At 41.9% G+C, this 13,979-nt stretch overlaps 2 protein-coding genes across 18 annotated transcripts in view; one reads left to right on the forward strand and one right to left on the reverse strand.

Moving 5' to 3' along the window:
* Erich1 (glutamate-rich 1) overlaps positions 1 to 13,979 on the forward strand; it is a gene marked incomplete at its 5' end in the record, with an annotated part of 52,793,804 nt that overhangs the window by 8,282,647 nt on the left and 44,497,178 nt on the right.
* Positions 1 to 13,979, reverse strand: part of LOC134482495 (uncharacterized) — a 40,885-nt gene that overhangs the window by 3,963 nt on the left and 22,943 nt on the right. For 2 of the 18 annotated variants that reach the window (XR_015639832.1, XR_015639827.1), the window contains exons 2-7: positions 13,486 to 13,581; positions 12,738 to 12,810; positions 12,257 to 12,361; positions 11,981 to 12,090; positions 11,621 to 11,672; positions 10,869 to 11,204 (exon numbers count right to left, since the gene is read on the reverse strand). Coding sequence is in view for 2 of the 18 variants with exons in the window: in XM_087589427.1 (XP_087445553.1) it covers positions 11,623 to 11,672; positions 11,981 to 12,090; positions 13,486 to 13,581 (256 nt within the window). In the remaining 16 variants the exon portion in view is untranslated. The other 16 variants (XR_015639820.1, XR_015639817.1, XR_015639829.1 and 13 more) reach the window with 12 other exon arrangements.

Here is a 13,979-nt window from a genome sequence, read left to right on the forward strand (position 1 = left end):
AGAATCAAACAAAAAGATATCTCGATTCTAAACTTTTGTCTTGAGAGTTGTATTTTACAGAGTGTGCCTACTTGGATTCCTGGTTTCAAGAACTTTCAACTGGGTCCAGTCAGGATACATTGGCTACAGCATTTGCTTCATTCTTCCTACCCCCATTCCCCCAAGGATATCTCAATGCCCATGTACAGCTTGAAGAAGTTATAGAGGAGTCATCGTCTCAATTCCCTGGACTTTGGGGGGCTGAAAGTGGTTATTCTAAAGTTGTTTTTATGAGGAATTTAGAAATGGTAATTTACAGGGAGGAATTAGCTAGATTGAGTTATACAGTTGTAATCTCATTTGGTAACTAAGCTTATATCTTTGTTTTGATATAGAATTTATTTGTCAAAAGAGTTTAAAAGTACAAGGTTTAGAGCCAGTTCTTCTATTGTTGTCATTACAAACTTCTGAGTTGATTACACCTGTGAGTTAAGATTCAAATAGCAAAGTCATGGCTCTGAGTTTGTGAGAGTACTTTCAAGATAAAATTTAGGATATGGAGATAACAGTCCAGATTGTCTTATATAGATAGATGGTTTTCAAAAACGTCAGAAATCCACAAAATTTGAGATTTAAAGGTATTTATCTTTTGTTGAGACATATCTGCTCCTAACAGTTCCCCTTTGGTGGATTTAACGAAGAATTTGAACATCTCTACCTCCAGGTGAGGCAATCCTTTGTGTCTAGGCAGCCACTGGACAAAACTGCCTGTTTCATCTGCAGACTAATAATGTTCAGAAAAGGACAAATTATGCAGAATAGTTGACTGATAAACCCTGCCAAGACAGGGTGATCAGCCTTTCAAAATCTGCATTTCAAGAGTCTGTCAGTTGATTTTGGGCCAGAAGGCTGAAGACTTGCGCTCACATGTTGCTAACAGGGGACTGTGCTAGCGGAGATTTGTCTCTACAACCTCTCAGTTCTGGAAGCCGTGTTAGGCTTCTTATGTGTATAGATATTTGGTCATTCCCAGATTTCTGACAGAGTTGAAGACTGATTATAGTCTCATAGCCTATTAGGCTGTATAACTCTGTATTTACATATTTTATTGGATAGTTATCAGATAGTATATAAGCTAGCCAAGATATAATATAGATTTTAAACCTTTCTTAAGCTGGAATGAATAACTAAATGTTCTGTTTAACTGATATAGTGATGGACTCGGTGTTGAGAATATCTTATGCTTTATAAATTGTAGAATGGTAATAATTGTACTCCAATTATATATGAGTGAAAAGGCTTTTTTTTAACTGGACAAAAAGGGGGAAAATGTTGTGGTTTGCCCTGAAGTTATCTGTATTTTGATGCTAATTCCACTGCCCCAAGGACAGCTGCCTAGTCACATTCTCAGAACTCAGGTGACTTCACCAGAACCACCTCCCCATTGAATTTGTAAAGTACAGGTGAGGGGCAGGTACAGTATAGAAGGAGGCGTATCATTGGAGGAGAAGGAAGGATGGGCGGGAAAGAAGTTTGAAGGAAGAGGAGGAGACGAGGAAAGGGAGAAAAAGGAGAGAGAGACGGAGAGAGAGGGGAGAAGCCATGGCAGGTGATGTTAAGATTCTGCTCTGTGTATTTACAGGTTGTTATTAATGTTCTCAAGGGATGGATGGTACCGGGCTTTGTATGTTTAAGTGGGCAATTATATCTTATCAATTGGGTCCAAAAAAAAATGTAAGTAAGAAGGAAGAAATTAAAAAAAAACCTTAAAATGTCTTGTGTGTGTGCATTAAAAGGAACACGATGACTTTGCTAACAGATAACATTTTGCTAGAGAGATGATATAATGCTGCCTGTACGCAAGGGGTTTTAAAAGTCTGTTATTTTGGGTGCTGAGATTAGAAATTGTGCAAAGGCTGAGAAAAGTGGAATCAGCCAGTGATTTATGAGAATAATTTCCAAGTTCTTTGAAGAATTAAAATCAGTCGATATAATGGCAAGCACATGGCAAATATGTAATAAATACTGGGGATAATTGGGAGTAAATAAGGCATTTTTGGGCTGAAGGCTAAAAACGTCTTTCTTTTCTTTTTTCTTTTGCCTCTTCAGTGCCCTAAGCCTCCAATGGTCCTCCTTCATAACTTGGGTTCTAGGAGACTATCACCTCGTCACCTTGCCATGTCTCCTCTTTAGCTTCCATATGCTTCTTCTAGCACCTCCATTTTCATATTCAAAGGAGCATTTAGTCTGATTAAATAATAAATAATAAAATAAATAAAAGCAGCTATTTCAGGGTAAGAAAAATGCAGACAAACTAGGTCTTGGACATAACCGCCTGGGCCATTCAGTTAAGTGGTCCGTCTGTTGGCCGAGGAGTGGAGGCTGAGCTGTGAGGGGTGCAGGGTAGGGAGATGAGCAGGCGCTGAGAGCAAGCAGCAGACAGCATCTCAGAGCCCACGTCCTTCCTGTTCTTACCGGTTCCTCCCTCCGCTGAGGCGCAAACCTTTCTGCTGCTATTTAGTGATGCAGTTACCATGGAAGAGCTTTCCTTTTAAAGATGAGAGTGAAGGAAAGTAGAGTTCAATATGTAACACACAGCCGCGGTGTGAACTCTTATATGTGGTTTCTTATGTACAAGCTGCCTTTATACTAAATGCTTGCTTTCCCTCAGGTTTATATCTGGTACATTTGTTTTAGAAACTTTGTTTTTCTTTCTTTGTTTTCTTTATTTTACCTTTCTTTCCTCTCCCTCTCCCCCCACCCCCTCTGTAGTCTCTCACCACAGGCTACCTTCCAACTCATCATGTATCTGATAATGACTTCAACTTCCGGTCTTCCTGTCCTTACTTCCCCAGTCCTGACATTACAGGTGTGTTTAATTCACGTGGTGATGGGATGGAACTCAGACACGATAGACAAGGACTATATAACCCCCCAGCCCCTAGAAGCATTACTACAAACATTTATAATACTTCATGGCTGAACTTGATAAAACTGGAATTCCTTTTGTCATGTACATTAGTCATTGTACTCCATAGAAACAGAAACACTATTGAGAGACATTTCCTGTATGTATTTGGCCCACATGCCTGTGTAAACCTGAGAAATCCCAAGATCCACAGTCAGCAAGCTGGAGACCCTGGAGAAAAGGTTGCTTCCACTTCAGAAGGTAGCTCAAGACTTGGGAAGAACTGGGTTTGATTTTAGGGATGAAAACCAAACAACCAAACAGACCTTGCCATTCCATCTTGTAGGCTAGTCTAGAGGAATTGCCACTCACAGAAGGCAAGGAAAGTCTGACCTTCGGTTCACTAGATGAGCTTCACCAATGTTAGTCCATCAACCCAATGCTAATCTCATCAGAAATACCCTCATCCACAAATCCAGAATAATGTTTGACCAGGTGTTTGATCTCCTTGTAGCCTAGTGAAGTTGACATAGTAACATCACCATTAAGTGACCACCATGCAAGAATGAGGAACTAAGTTCAGATTTCCAGCATCCATGCAATCTGGGCAAAAAGATGTGGGTTCATACCCCAGTGCCAGGGCGACAGCCATTGCAGCTCATTGAAAAGCTAGCCTAGATCAATTGATGAACTTCAAGTTCAATGAGAAACCATGTCTCAAAAAATAATGTAGACAACAATAGGGGGATGACAACAATATTCAGGCAATTTGGTTGTAGAATGCTTGAAGGTGTGCTGTAATTTGAATGTGTCCTCCAAACATTATATGTTGTTATTCTCCAAAGTCATTCATTAATGGAGGTGGGAACCCTTAGGAGATAATTTAGAGTTATGTGAGGCCATCAGGCAGCTGTCCCATTGTGTGATTGGTGGATTTCTTTCTTCTCTTTTGTATGTATGTATGTATGTATGTATGATATGCATTTATGTATTTATGTGGGGCAGGACTTTTCTGTGTAGTTCTGGTTGTCCTAGAACTCACTTTGTAGATCAGACTAGCCTCAAACTAAGAGATCTGGCTGCTTCTGTCTCCCAAGTGCTGGGATTAAGGGAGCACACCACTACGCCTGGAAGTGGATTCTTAAAAAGACATAATTATCCATTTAATAATTAATTACCAATACTACCTGTAAAATTGTTTAAGTAAAAAGTTATTTAAAATATATTAGCCTGCATTTAGTTAGTTCATTAATCCATTTACCTAACCTAGATGCGTTTTGTAAACTTCAGTGAGTGTCTACTATCCACCAGGTGTTAAGCCAGATAGGCACGAACAAGAAACTTGCCAGTTGCCTGGCCAAGTAGGGTAACTAAATAAATATATGAGAAAATAAAACATTAACAGATGGATCATCATGCACTTATCCTTTCTGTTTATTGTACTAATCTACTAATTAATAGTTCTCTACTACTTGAAGAAGTACCATAATCTAAAAATAAATTATGCTACCACCAGATTGTAAGCAATGTGGGAAAAGTTTCTATAAGCTAGTGTAGGGGTTATAGACATAGCTATAACATAGTTCCTAGAGAGGTAGCTCAGTGGTTAAGACCACTGGCTGCTTTTCCAGAGGATCAGAGTTCGATTCCCAGTGCCCACATGGAGGCCTACAACTGTCTATACCTCAAGTTCTACTATGTAGCTGGGGCTAGGATTGAACTCTAGATACCTGTGCTTTCACCTCCCAGGTACTGGGATTATGTGGTGACTCATCCTACCTAGCTATTAGTTACCAGTATCTGGGACTGGGGCAAATCCAGAGCCTTTCGAATAAAAAGGCTGACTCAGAGGTCTGATGTGAGGTAGTTAGAAAGTAGCCAGATCTCTCCTCAGAGTGCCATTTAAGGAAGTAGATGTTCTGAACACCAGGGGTTTTTCAAAAACAGGAGAGGTACTCAAATTGTAAACACTGCAGGAAAAGGATATGTATACTTTTGGAACACTCCTTCATATAGCACATGAATTCTTGAGATTAATAAATTAGTTTCACACTTTTAAGAGACAAGGATTGAGAGGTGGTGGCATACACCTTTAATCCTACAACTTGAGAGACAGAAGCAGGTAGAACCCTGAGTTTGAGGCCAACCAATTCTAGAGCAAGTTTAAGGATAACCAGAAAAACGCTGCCTTGAAAAACACCAGTGTGTGAGTGAGTGAGTGTGTGTGTGTGTGTGTGTGTGTGTGTGTGTGTGTGTTGAAGTGTAGTCCGTTGCTGTGTACTGTAATGATAAATTCTGGCTATGGTTGCCTCAGGGACAAGGAAATCCTCACATACACCAAATGATGCTATTTCACCTTGCTCTTTAATGTAAAACTATTGCTTGAATAAAGATGCCAACAGCCTGTAGCAGGGCAGAAAAGAGGTAGGCAGAGCTTCTGTTCCCAGGCTTGGACCACAAGGAGGAGAACAGATAAGTGAAGAGAGGAGAAGACACCGTGAGGTAGGTGAATCATGACAACATGGCCAATTGGAGTAAGAGCTGCCCAGGCAGAGAGTGGCAAGTTATAAGGGGGTTATCTAAGCTACCAAATAGCTTAGATGGTTGATATCTGCCAAGCTCTGATGCTTTAATGCTTGTAAATATAAAGGTTTTCTGTCTTTTTTGGGACTATGAATGATCAAAAGTGGGGAAGAAACTCCCAATTAATTAATTTCTATTACAAGGAGAGAGAGAGAGAGAGAGAGAGAGAGAGAGAGAGAGAGAGAGAGAGAGAGAGAACAGTGGTTATCCAGTTGACTCTCCTTTCTTACCAATGGAGTTACATGAAGTCATGTGACATCCCAAGACCTGACAAGTCACAGTCAGTGACATGCAGATGGTCAGATCAGCCCAGTGCTCCAGGTAGGATTTCCACTCATCACTGTATTCGTTTCACTAATATATTTCCTTCTGCTTTGAATGGATGTATTGCAAACCTAAGGCTTTGTTATAAAAAAAATTCGCAATTGAGAAAAGGAACATCCCAAAATGGCTTACTCAAGACAAGGAAGCAACAAGAGAGATCCCGTGACACAAGTTAATATTTTGAAATATTTCTCCTTCCTCCACCCATCTTCTCTCTTCCTCCCCTATCCTCCTGTCTCCATTCCTTGCCTAATGAATCAAAGAAGGGTTGAGAGAAGACTAAGAATGGAATATTGTCTCCTGTGGTGCCAGTCAGTAGTGACAAAACCTTCAGACATCAAGAAAACAATCTGGCAGAAGTTGACGTTTCACCTGAGCAGCGATTCTCTCAAGGGACATTTGAAAGTGTGTGGGAAGGGGAAGGTGTGTGGGAGGGGGAAGGTGTGTGGGAGGGGGAAGGTGTGTGGTAAGGGGAAGGTGTGTGGGAGGGGAAGGTGTGTGGGAGGGGAAGGTGTGTGAGAGGGGAAGGTGTGTGCTACCTGCAGCCACTAGGTATTATCCTGTTATGTAAAAATAGCCAGACATAGCAGTGCCAGAAAACAAAAGAGATTAAACTCCAAGTGTCAGAATGGCCCTTGTTAAAGACGAGGAGGAAGGCAGTGGAAGTCCAATCTTTGAACATTGCTGGTGGGGACGTAAAGCATTCGTGTTGTGAAAAACAGCTCACAATTAAACACCAACTTACCACAGGCTCCAGCAGCTCCACTTCTGTGCTAGCCCTCTTGAAAGCAAGCATGTGAACAAAGTCAATGTTCACCAGAGCATTGGTCACAACAGCCAGAAGGAGTGAGCAATTTAAATGTCCACTGTGGGAAGAATGGCTTGAAAATCAGGATATACTTATACTAAGAAATATCCAGCCTGAAATAGGGCACATGCTCCACAATTGGGTCAGTCTTGAAGATATCACATTAGGTGAAATAAGCCAGTAATTAAAAAAAGAAATATTGTATAATTCCACTTATATGAAGTACCCACAATAGTCAAATTCATTGAGACAGAGCGTAAAGTGGTAGTTTGCCAGGGCCCCAGAGAGAAGGTTGGGGGTTAGTACTTAATGGAGGCTAAACGGGTTTGAGGAACAGACAAAATTTTGAGATGAATGATTATACAACATTATGAGCACACTTAATATCTCTCGAATGGTACATAGTTTAAAGTGATGAAAATGAGACTGGAGATGTTAGTAGAGAGCTTGCCCACGCACCAATCCCTGAGCTTCTACCTTGAGCACTGCATAAACTGGACATGGTGGGGCATGTCTGTAATTCCAGCACTTGAGGTAAGGCTAGAGGATTAGGAGTTCAAGGTCATCAATCATGAGATGCAAACAGTGATGGCAGCTTGAGTAAAGATTCTATGTTCTCTTAAAGAATGAGCAAACTCTTCACAGGCTTAAAATATAGGCAGCTCAGGCAACTCGGGCCTTACTTCTCGGATAAAACCCCAAGAACGACAACTATTATATTCCAAAGGGGGGAAGAATAATAAAGCAGTGTGCTGAGACATGAACATGCGAGCCTTGGTTTTACCTACTGGCTGTCTGACCTTTGAGAAGTAGAATTGATAGTAGCAGCACTGGCCAAGTGAGGGTCATTAATCACTGAAGCCTTAGCAAGAAGTGTTCCGTTTTTGTTGTTCCCTCATCTTGGGTCTCTTCTCTGAGAATGTAGAAACCCCACTGCAACCAGCTGCTGGGGTAAGCTGTTCAGTAGACAGGTGTGGACTGAAATTCCAGCCTTATGTGAAAGTGTGACTTAGGGCTTAGAAATGGGAGCTTGGGGGAAGCTGGGCGAGGCAGTGGACACCTTTAATACCAGTGCCTAGGAGGCAGGGGCAGGTGGGTCTCATGGACAACCTGGTCTATATACAGTTCCAGGACAGGCAGGATTACATAGAGACTTGGTTTCGAAAAAGAAGAGAGAAGAGAAGGGGGAGAGGGCTATCTACTGCATGAACTATGGGAAGATTTCTTTCCATTTGTCTTGTATTAGATAGATGGTTCCCTGCCCCAATTCCTGTCATTCCCACAGTGCAGTGGAATAGGGGTCAATTAACATAGTAAATGTCCTCCAGAAATCTGGGACAGTTCGGACTGTCATATGTAAGCAGCTTTCACAGAAGGTGTGCATCATGTATACTCAGGAGTGTAGGAAGGGAGGGAGGAGAATGAATGATTAAGCTTCTGGCATGAAGTCTTTTCAGCCACATGATCTTGTGCTGGCTTTTCTTTAAATAGTGCTGAATCATTTTGAATTGTAATTGGGTTTGACTTTCACAAACACTTGGGTTTTGGTGTCTAAAATGTTAGCTAACTGGGAAAATATAATTCCTACTTAATGTAGTTTTCATCTGCCCATAGCAATGTAATATGATTATGTCTGTGCTTATTATAAGTTCTAACTAGAGTCTCATGGAATAGGTGGTTCCCATGGAATCTCCCCTCTCCCCTTTTTCTGATTTTTCTGTAGGTAAGTGTTCCCTTGGCTATTCAGGCAAATCCTTGTAATCCTGAGAATGCGGTCCTTAAGTAAGAAACTTCTCATTGGGAAGAAAACATCAGCCCTGGTCTTCATCACGTTTCTGTACGGTGCTAAGCCTAAGCTTGGGTGGTTTCCAGCATTCTGGTGTTTGGACATTTCATCTACCCGTATGACTCCTGAACGTTCTTATTTTCTTCATAGTTCTGTTGTGGGATACCTCATAGTGTTTCTGTCTGTCTCTGTCTCTCTGTCTTTGTCTCTCTGTCTTTCTCTGTCTCCCCCCCCCCTGCCTAGTCTCTGTAACATTAGCTTTTAAGTGAGACCACAGTATGAAATAATAAATGAGGTTTTCAACAGTGTTTGAAGTGGGTGTGAGGCATGCTGTTCACTCAAGCCTGATACTCCTGCAGAAGCAACTGTGGGAGATGCAAAAGGCAAATGAATCACAGATGAGGACGAAACCAAAACAAACGAAGGAAAGAAAGTGAGCACACACAGAGTTTTAGAAAGGGTTTTCTATTCCTAATTAGGCACCATACTACCATGCTTGGTAATTGGTGTGTACTCACTCACACACATGCTTGGTAATTGGTGTGTACTCACACACACACATGCTTGGTTATTGGTGTGTGTTCACTCACACACACACATGCTTGGTTATTGGTGTGTACTCACACACACACACATGCTTGGTTATTGGTATGTGCTCACTCACACACACACACACACACTGGTGAATACTCACACACACACACATGCTTGGTTATTGGTATGTGCTCACACACACACACTCGCACACACACACATGCTTGGTTATTGGTGTATACTCACACACACATGCTTGGTTATTGGTGTGTACTCACACACACACATGCTTGGTTATTGGTGTGTGTTCACTCACACACACACATGCTTGGTTATTGGTGTGTACTCACACACACACACATGCTTGGTTATTGGTGTGTACTCACACACACACACATGCTTGGTTATTGGTATGTGCTCACACACACACACACACACGCACACACACATGCTTGGTTATTGGTGTATACTCACACACACATGCTTGGTTATTGGTGTATACTCACACACACATGCTTGGTTATTGGTGTGTACTCACACACACACACATGCTTGGTTATTGGTATGTGCTCACACACACACACTCGCGCACACACACATGCTTGGTTATTGGTGTATACTCACACACACATGCTTGGTTATTGGTGTGTACTCACACACACACATGCTTGGTTATTGGTGTGTACTCACACACACACACATGCTTGGTTATTGGTGTGTACTCACACACAAACATGCTTGGTTATTGGTATGTGCTCACACACACACACACGCACACACACATGCTTGGTTATTGGTGTGTACTAACTCACATCTTTTAACCTGCTTTAAAAAAAAGAAACAAAGAAATCACTCAAGGGAGCGTTACCCCAACTCCAGCCTGGGGCGCAATTACCTCACACCAAAAGTCAGCTTGCCCGGCTAGAGAAACGATTCATTGGTTAAAGGTACTGCGTGCTCTTCCAGAGGACCAGCATTCAATTCCCAGCACCCACCAAGCAACTCACAACTTGTTGTAACTCCAGTTCCAGGAGACGCAACACACTTACAAGACATACATGCAGGTAAAACACCAACGCACATGAAACAAAAAAGTAAGAAGTGTCAGCTTACCACATGACCTACAGTGAAGCTTGGCTTCTCAATGTGATGGGTGGTTGCTTGATCTCACTTCGCTGCACGTGGATTAATTTCTACAACATTCTTGCTCCTTTTATGAACTTAACATGTCGTGATCATGAAATAAAGTGAATGGGTGAGGAGCCAACAATACCCCAAATCACTGTCATATAGACATGACTACTGCTAACCCACAAAGAGTTGAGCAGGAAATAAAAATTGTCTTAAATTTTAAAGCAGACATTTGGGTTTTCCCTTCAGACTTTTAGATTGTACATCATCCTGAAGGAACTTTGAAGAACCAGAACATAGTTCTTTAATAAAATCATGGGATTGGTGGTATTTCCGTGGTAGGTCATAGTGAGACTGAAGCTTTGAATTCAGTCTCAGTTGAATTCACAGTCAGCAACATGATGATGATGATGATGATGATGATGATGATGATGATGATGATGATGATGATGATGGTGGTGGTGGTGGTGGTGGTGGAGGTGGTGGTGGTGGTGGTGGAGGTGGTGGTGGTGGTGCTGCTGCTGGTGCTGGTGGTGCTGCTGGTGCTGGTGGTGCTGCTGGTGGTGGTGGTGAGTGTGATGGTGGTGGTGAGGGTGATGGTGGTGAGGATGATGATGGTGGTGAGGATGATGATGGTGGTGATGGTGATGATGATGATGATTAAAAGTATATCACTACATTTTAAAGAACTCAGTAATGTAATTTCTTTAGGGAGTCAGAAATGTTTACAGCCTCAAATTATTACTCCATCAATGAGCAACAGATTGACAAGGGAAAAGTCTCACTTGTCTTATGGCGCATCCTGATTATGGTCCTTTTTACTTTTTTGCATTATGTTTTATTTTATTTTATTTTTTTACAAAAAGCTAACAGCAAGCATCTCCTGATGCACAAGCAATGAGTATTAATTTTTGTTTAATTTTGAGCTTACAGCATTTCTCCCTTCCATTTCCATGCTCCCACACCCTCCCATATACCCCTCAAGTCCATGACCTCTTATTTCCTGCCAGTGAAGGTGGCTGTAGATGTTTCCACCTTAACTCAAGGGTTAAATTTGGCAGCTTTGGTAGTGGGGCCACTGTGGCATACTGTGAGGTTGGGCGTCTAATCATAAGGCGTTCTTCTGAATATGAAACCTGGATCCAGTGGGGCTTTAGAGAAATAGAATATATAAGGATGAAAATGTTGAAGAAAGGATAAAAAAGAATATATAAAAGTGCAGAAGACAATAGTAGATGAAAAAGAACAAGGAAAATGGTTTTACAAGAAAAAGGACTCAGTTGGGCATAGCGGTGCACACCTTTAAAATCCCATCACTTGGGAGGCAGAGGCAGGTGGATCTCTATGGGTTTGAGGCCATCGTTCAGACAGTAGGGCTACATAGTGAGACCTGGTCAAGAACAAGCAATCAAACACATAGGTGGATGAAGAAAAGGTGACAGAATGACAATTGCTGCATTAGGGCTCGGGATTAGGATGCTCATTTACTAATTCTCCAATTTTCCGCACTTTTCTTAGTTTCCTTTTTGTATGTTTTTATGATAAAAGGCTTTTCTGAAGAGCTCACCTTTACTTCCATAGCGTAACAAGAATAAGGCCATGGACTCCATCCCTCAGTACTGTAAGCAGAACCAAGAGCAAAAGCAAATAAACAACTCCCTCTATATTACTTTCTTTTCTCACTGCCATAACTAAATACCCAACAAGAAGCAGTTAATGGAGGGAAGTGTTATTTTGGCTGACAGTTGAAAGGGATACAGTCCATCATAGCAGGGAGGTTGTGGCAGCAGGAGCGTGAAATAGCTAGCCACATTACATTTATAGTCAGGAGTTAAAGAGTCGGGCCACGCTATCAAACCCTAAGGCCTGCTCCCAGCTCCCAGTGGCCCGCTCTCTCCAGCAAGGCTCTACTCCCTAAGATTCATACCTTTCAAAGCAGTACGTCCAACTGCAAAGCACAAGCTGTTCAAACATATCAGCTTCAGGGAATGTTTCACATCCAAACCACAATACCCACCATCACTGAGTGAATAATGTCTGAAAATCAGATATTTCAAAAATTTATTAGTTTCTCCCACCTGTTTGAGTGAGATCAACCCCCACCCCAAAAGATAGTAATACTTTTAAAAATGAGAAGTAAAACCTAGGTATCTTAGTTACTCTTCTACTGCTGTGAGGAGACACCATCACCATGGCAACTCACGAAAGGAAGGTTTGCTCACAGCTTCAGAGGGTTAGTCCATGGTCATCATGGCAGGGAATAACAGCAGGAAGGCAGATGTGGCACTGTTGCAGTAGCTGAGATCCACTAGTTGCAGGCAGAGAGACAGAGTCTGGGTTGGTATGGGATTTTGAAACCTCAAAGCCCCTTCTCAGTGATGTACCTACTCCAACAAGGCCACACCTCCTAATCCTTCCTAAACAGTTCCACTAATCATGGATCAAGCATTCAAACATATGAGCCTAGAAGGGCCATTCTCATTCAAACCGCCACCTCAGTGGCCCGGTAGGTAAAGCCATCTCTGCCACCAAGTCTGATGATCAGAGTTCGATCCCTACCCACATGGTAGGAGAGAATAAACTCTAGTAAGCCATCCTTTGATCCCCACATGTATGCTATGGCAGCCATACATGTATAAATAAATAGATAAATGTAATTACTTTTAAAATGAGTAAAATCTAACCTTGGTGTGGTGGTGCATGCCTTTAGTCCCAGCACTTGGAAAGCTGATGCAGGAGAATCACAAGTCTGAGATCCTGCCTCAACAAACAGCACAGAACAACAATAAAGTAGAAACTGCAGCCCCTTCCATGAAAGCTCTTCCATGAACAGAGATTGGTTTCTCATCAGTATATGACTCTGTGAGTGAATGAGTGAGTGAGTGTGTGTGTGCTTGAGTGTGTGTATGAGTGAGTGTATATGTGTGAGTGTGTGTGTGTGTGAGTGTGTGTGTGCTTGAGTGTGTGTATGAGTGAGAGTGTATGTGTGAGTGTGTATGTGTGAGTGTGTGTGTGTGTGTGTGTGAGAGAGAGAGAGAGAGAGAGAGAGAGAGAGAGAGAGAGAGAGAGAGAGAGCACATGTGTGGTGGGGATCAAATCTAGGACTTCACGCATGCTAAGTGAGAACTCTACCAACAGAGGTACATCGCAGCCCCAATAAATGTAATTTTATAATAAACAATTTAACTGTGAAAACAATTCTGCTAGTCACAAATCATTTGTTACAACCAATGTTTCCTTTGGTGTTGATATCCTTTTGGGTAAAAGTGAAATAGACTTAGAGTCTTGCCCCCAGTTGTGCCAATTTGCAGATTGGCAAAACCACTTAATTGTTTCACCTATTTTTTTAATCCAGCTTGTTTTTCTATCTGTGCAAACTGTGTCAATCAAATAAATATTTATCTTTTATTGTATACATTTGGAGTAACTCACCCTGATGTGATTGAGTGATGATTCCTACTGTGTTGAGGTTCATTTCCTGCTGCAACAAGGTGAATATCAGTTGAGTGTGATGGACACGGCATGGAGCTATAAATTATGAAACCAGGATGACAGTCAACACACAAACATCTACTTGATTTAGACAAGTCTTTAGTCTCAGTATGCTTCAAAATCCTTAGTTTCTATACGAGCTGGCCCGAGGCCCCGGTACACATACAGCAGAGGACTGCCTGGTCCGGCCTCAGTGGGAGAAGATGCAGCTAACCCTTGAGAGACTTGAGGCTCCAGTGGGGAGGCCCGCAGTGGGAGTGAGACATCTTCTTGGAGATGGGGGAAGAGGAATGGGATGAGGAGCTGTAGAAGGGAAGACCGGGATGAAGGGTAATGAATGGACCGTAAAAAGAAAATAAAAGTAATAATAAAAAAAATCCTTAGCTCCACTTGGCAGAGGTGGCACATGCCTTTAATCCCAGCACTCTGGAGAC

This window comes from Rattus norvegicus, chromosome 16 (assembly GCF_021556685.1).
Source record: "Rattus norvegicus strain SHRSP/BbbUtx chromosome 16, alternate assembly SHRSP_T2T, whole genome shotgun sequence".
NCBI classification, from domain to species: Eukaryota; Metazoa; Chordata; class Mammalia; order Rodentia; family Muridae; genus Rattus; species Rattus norvegicus.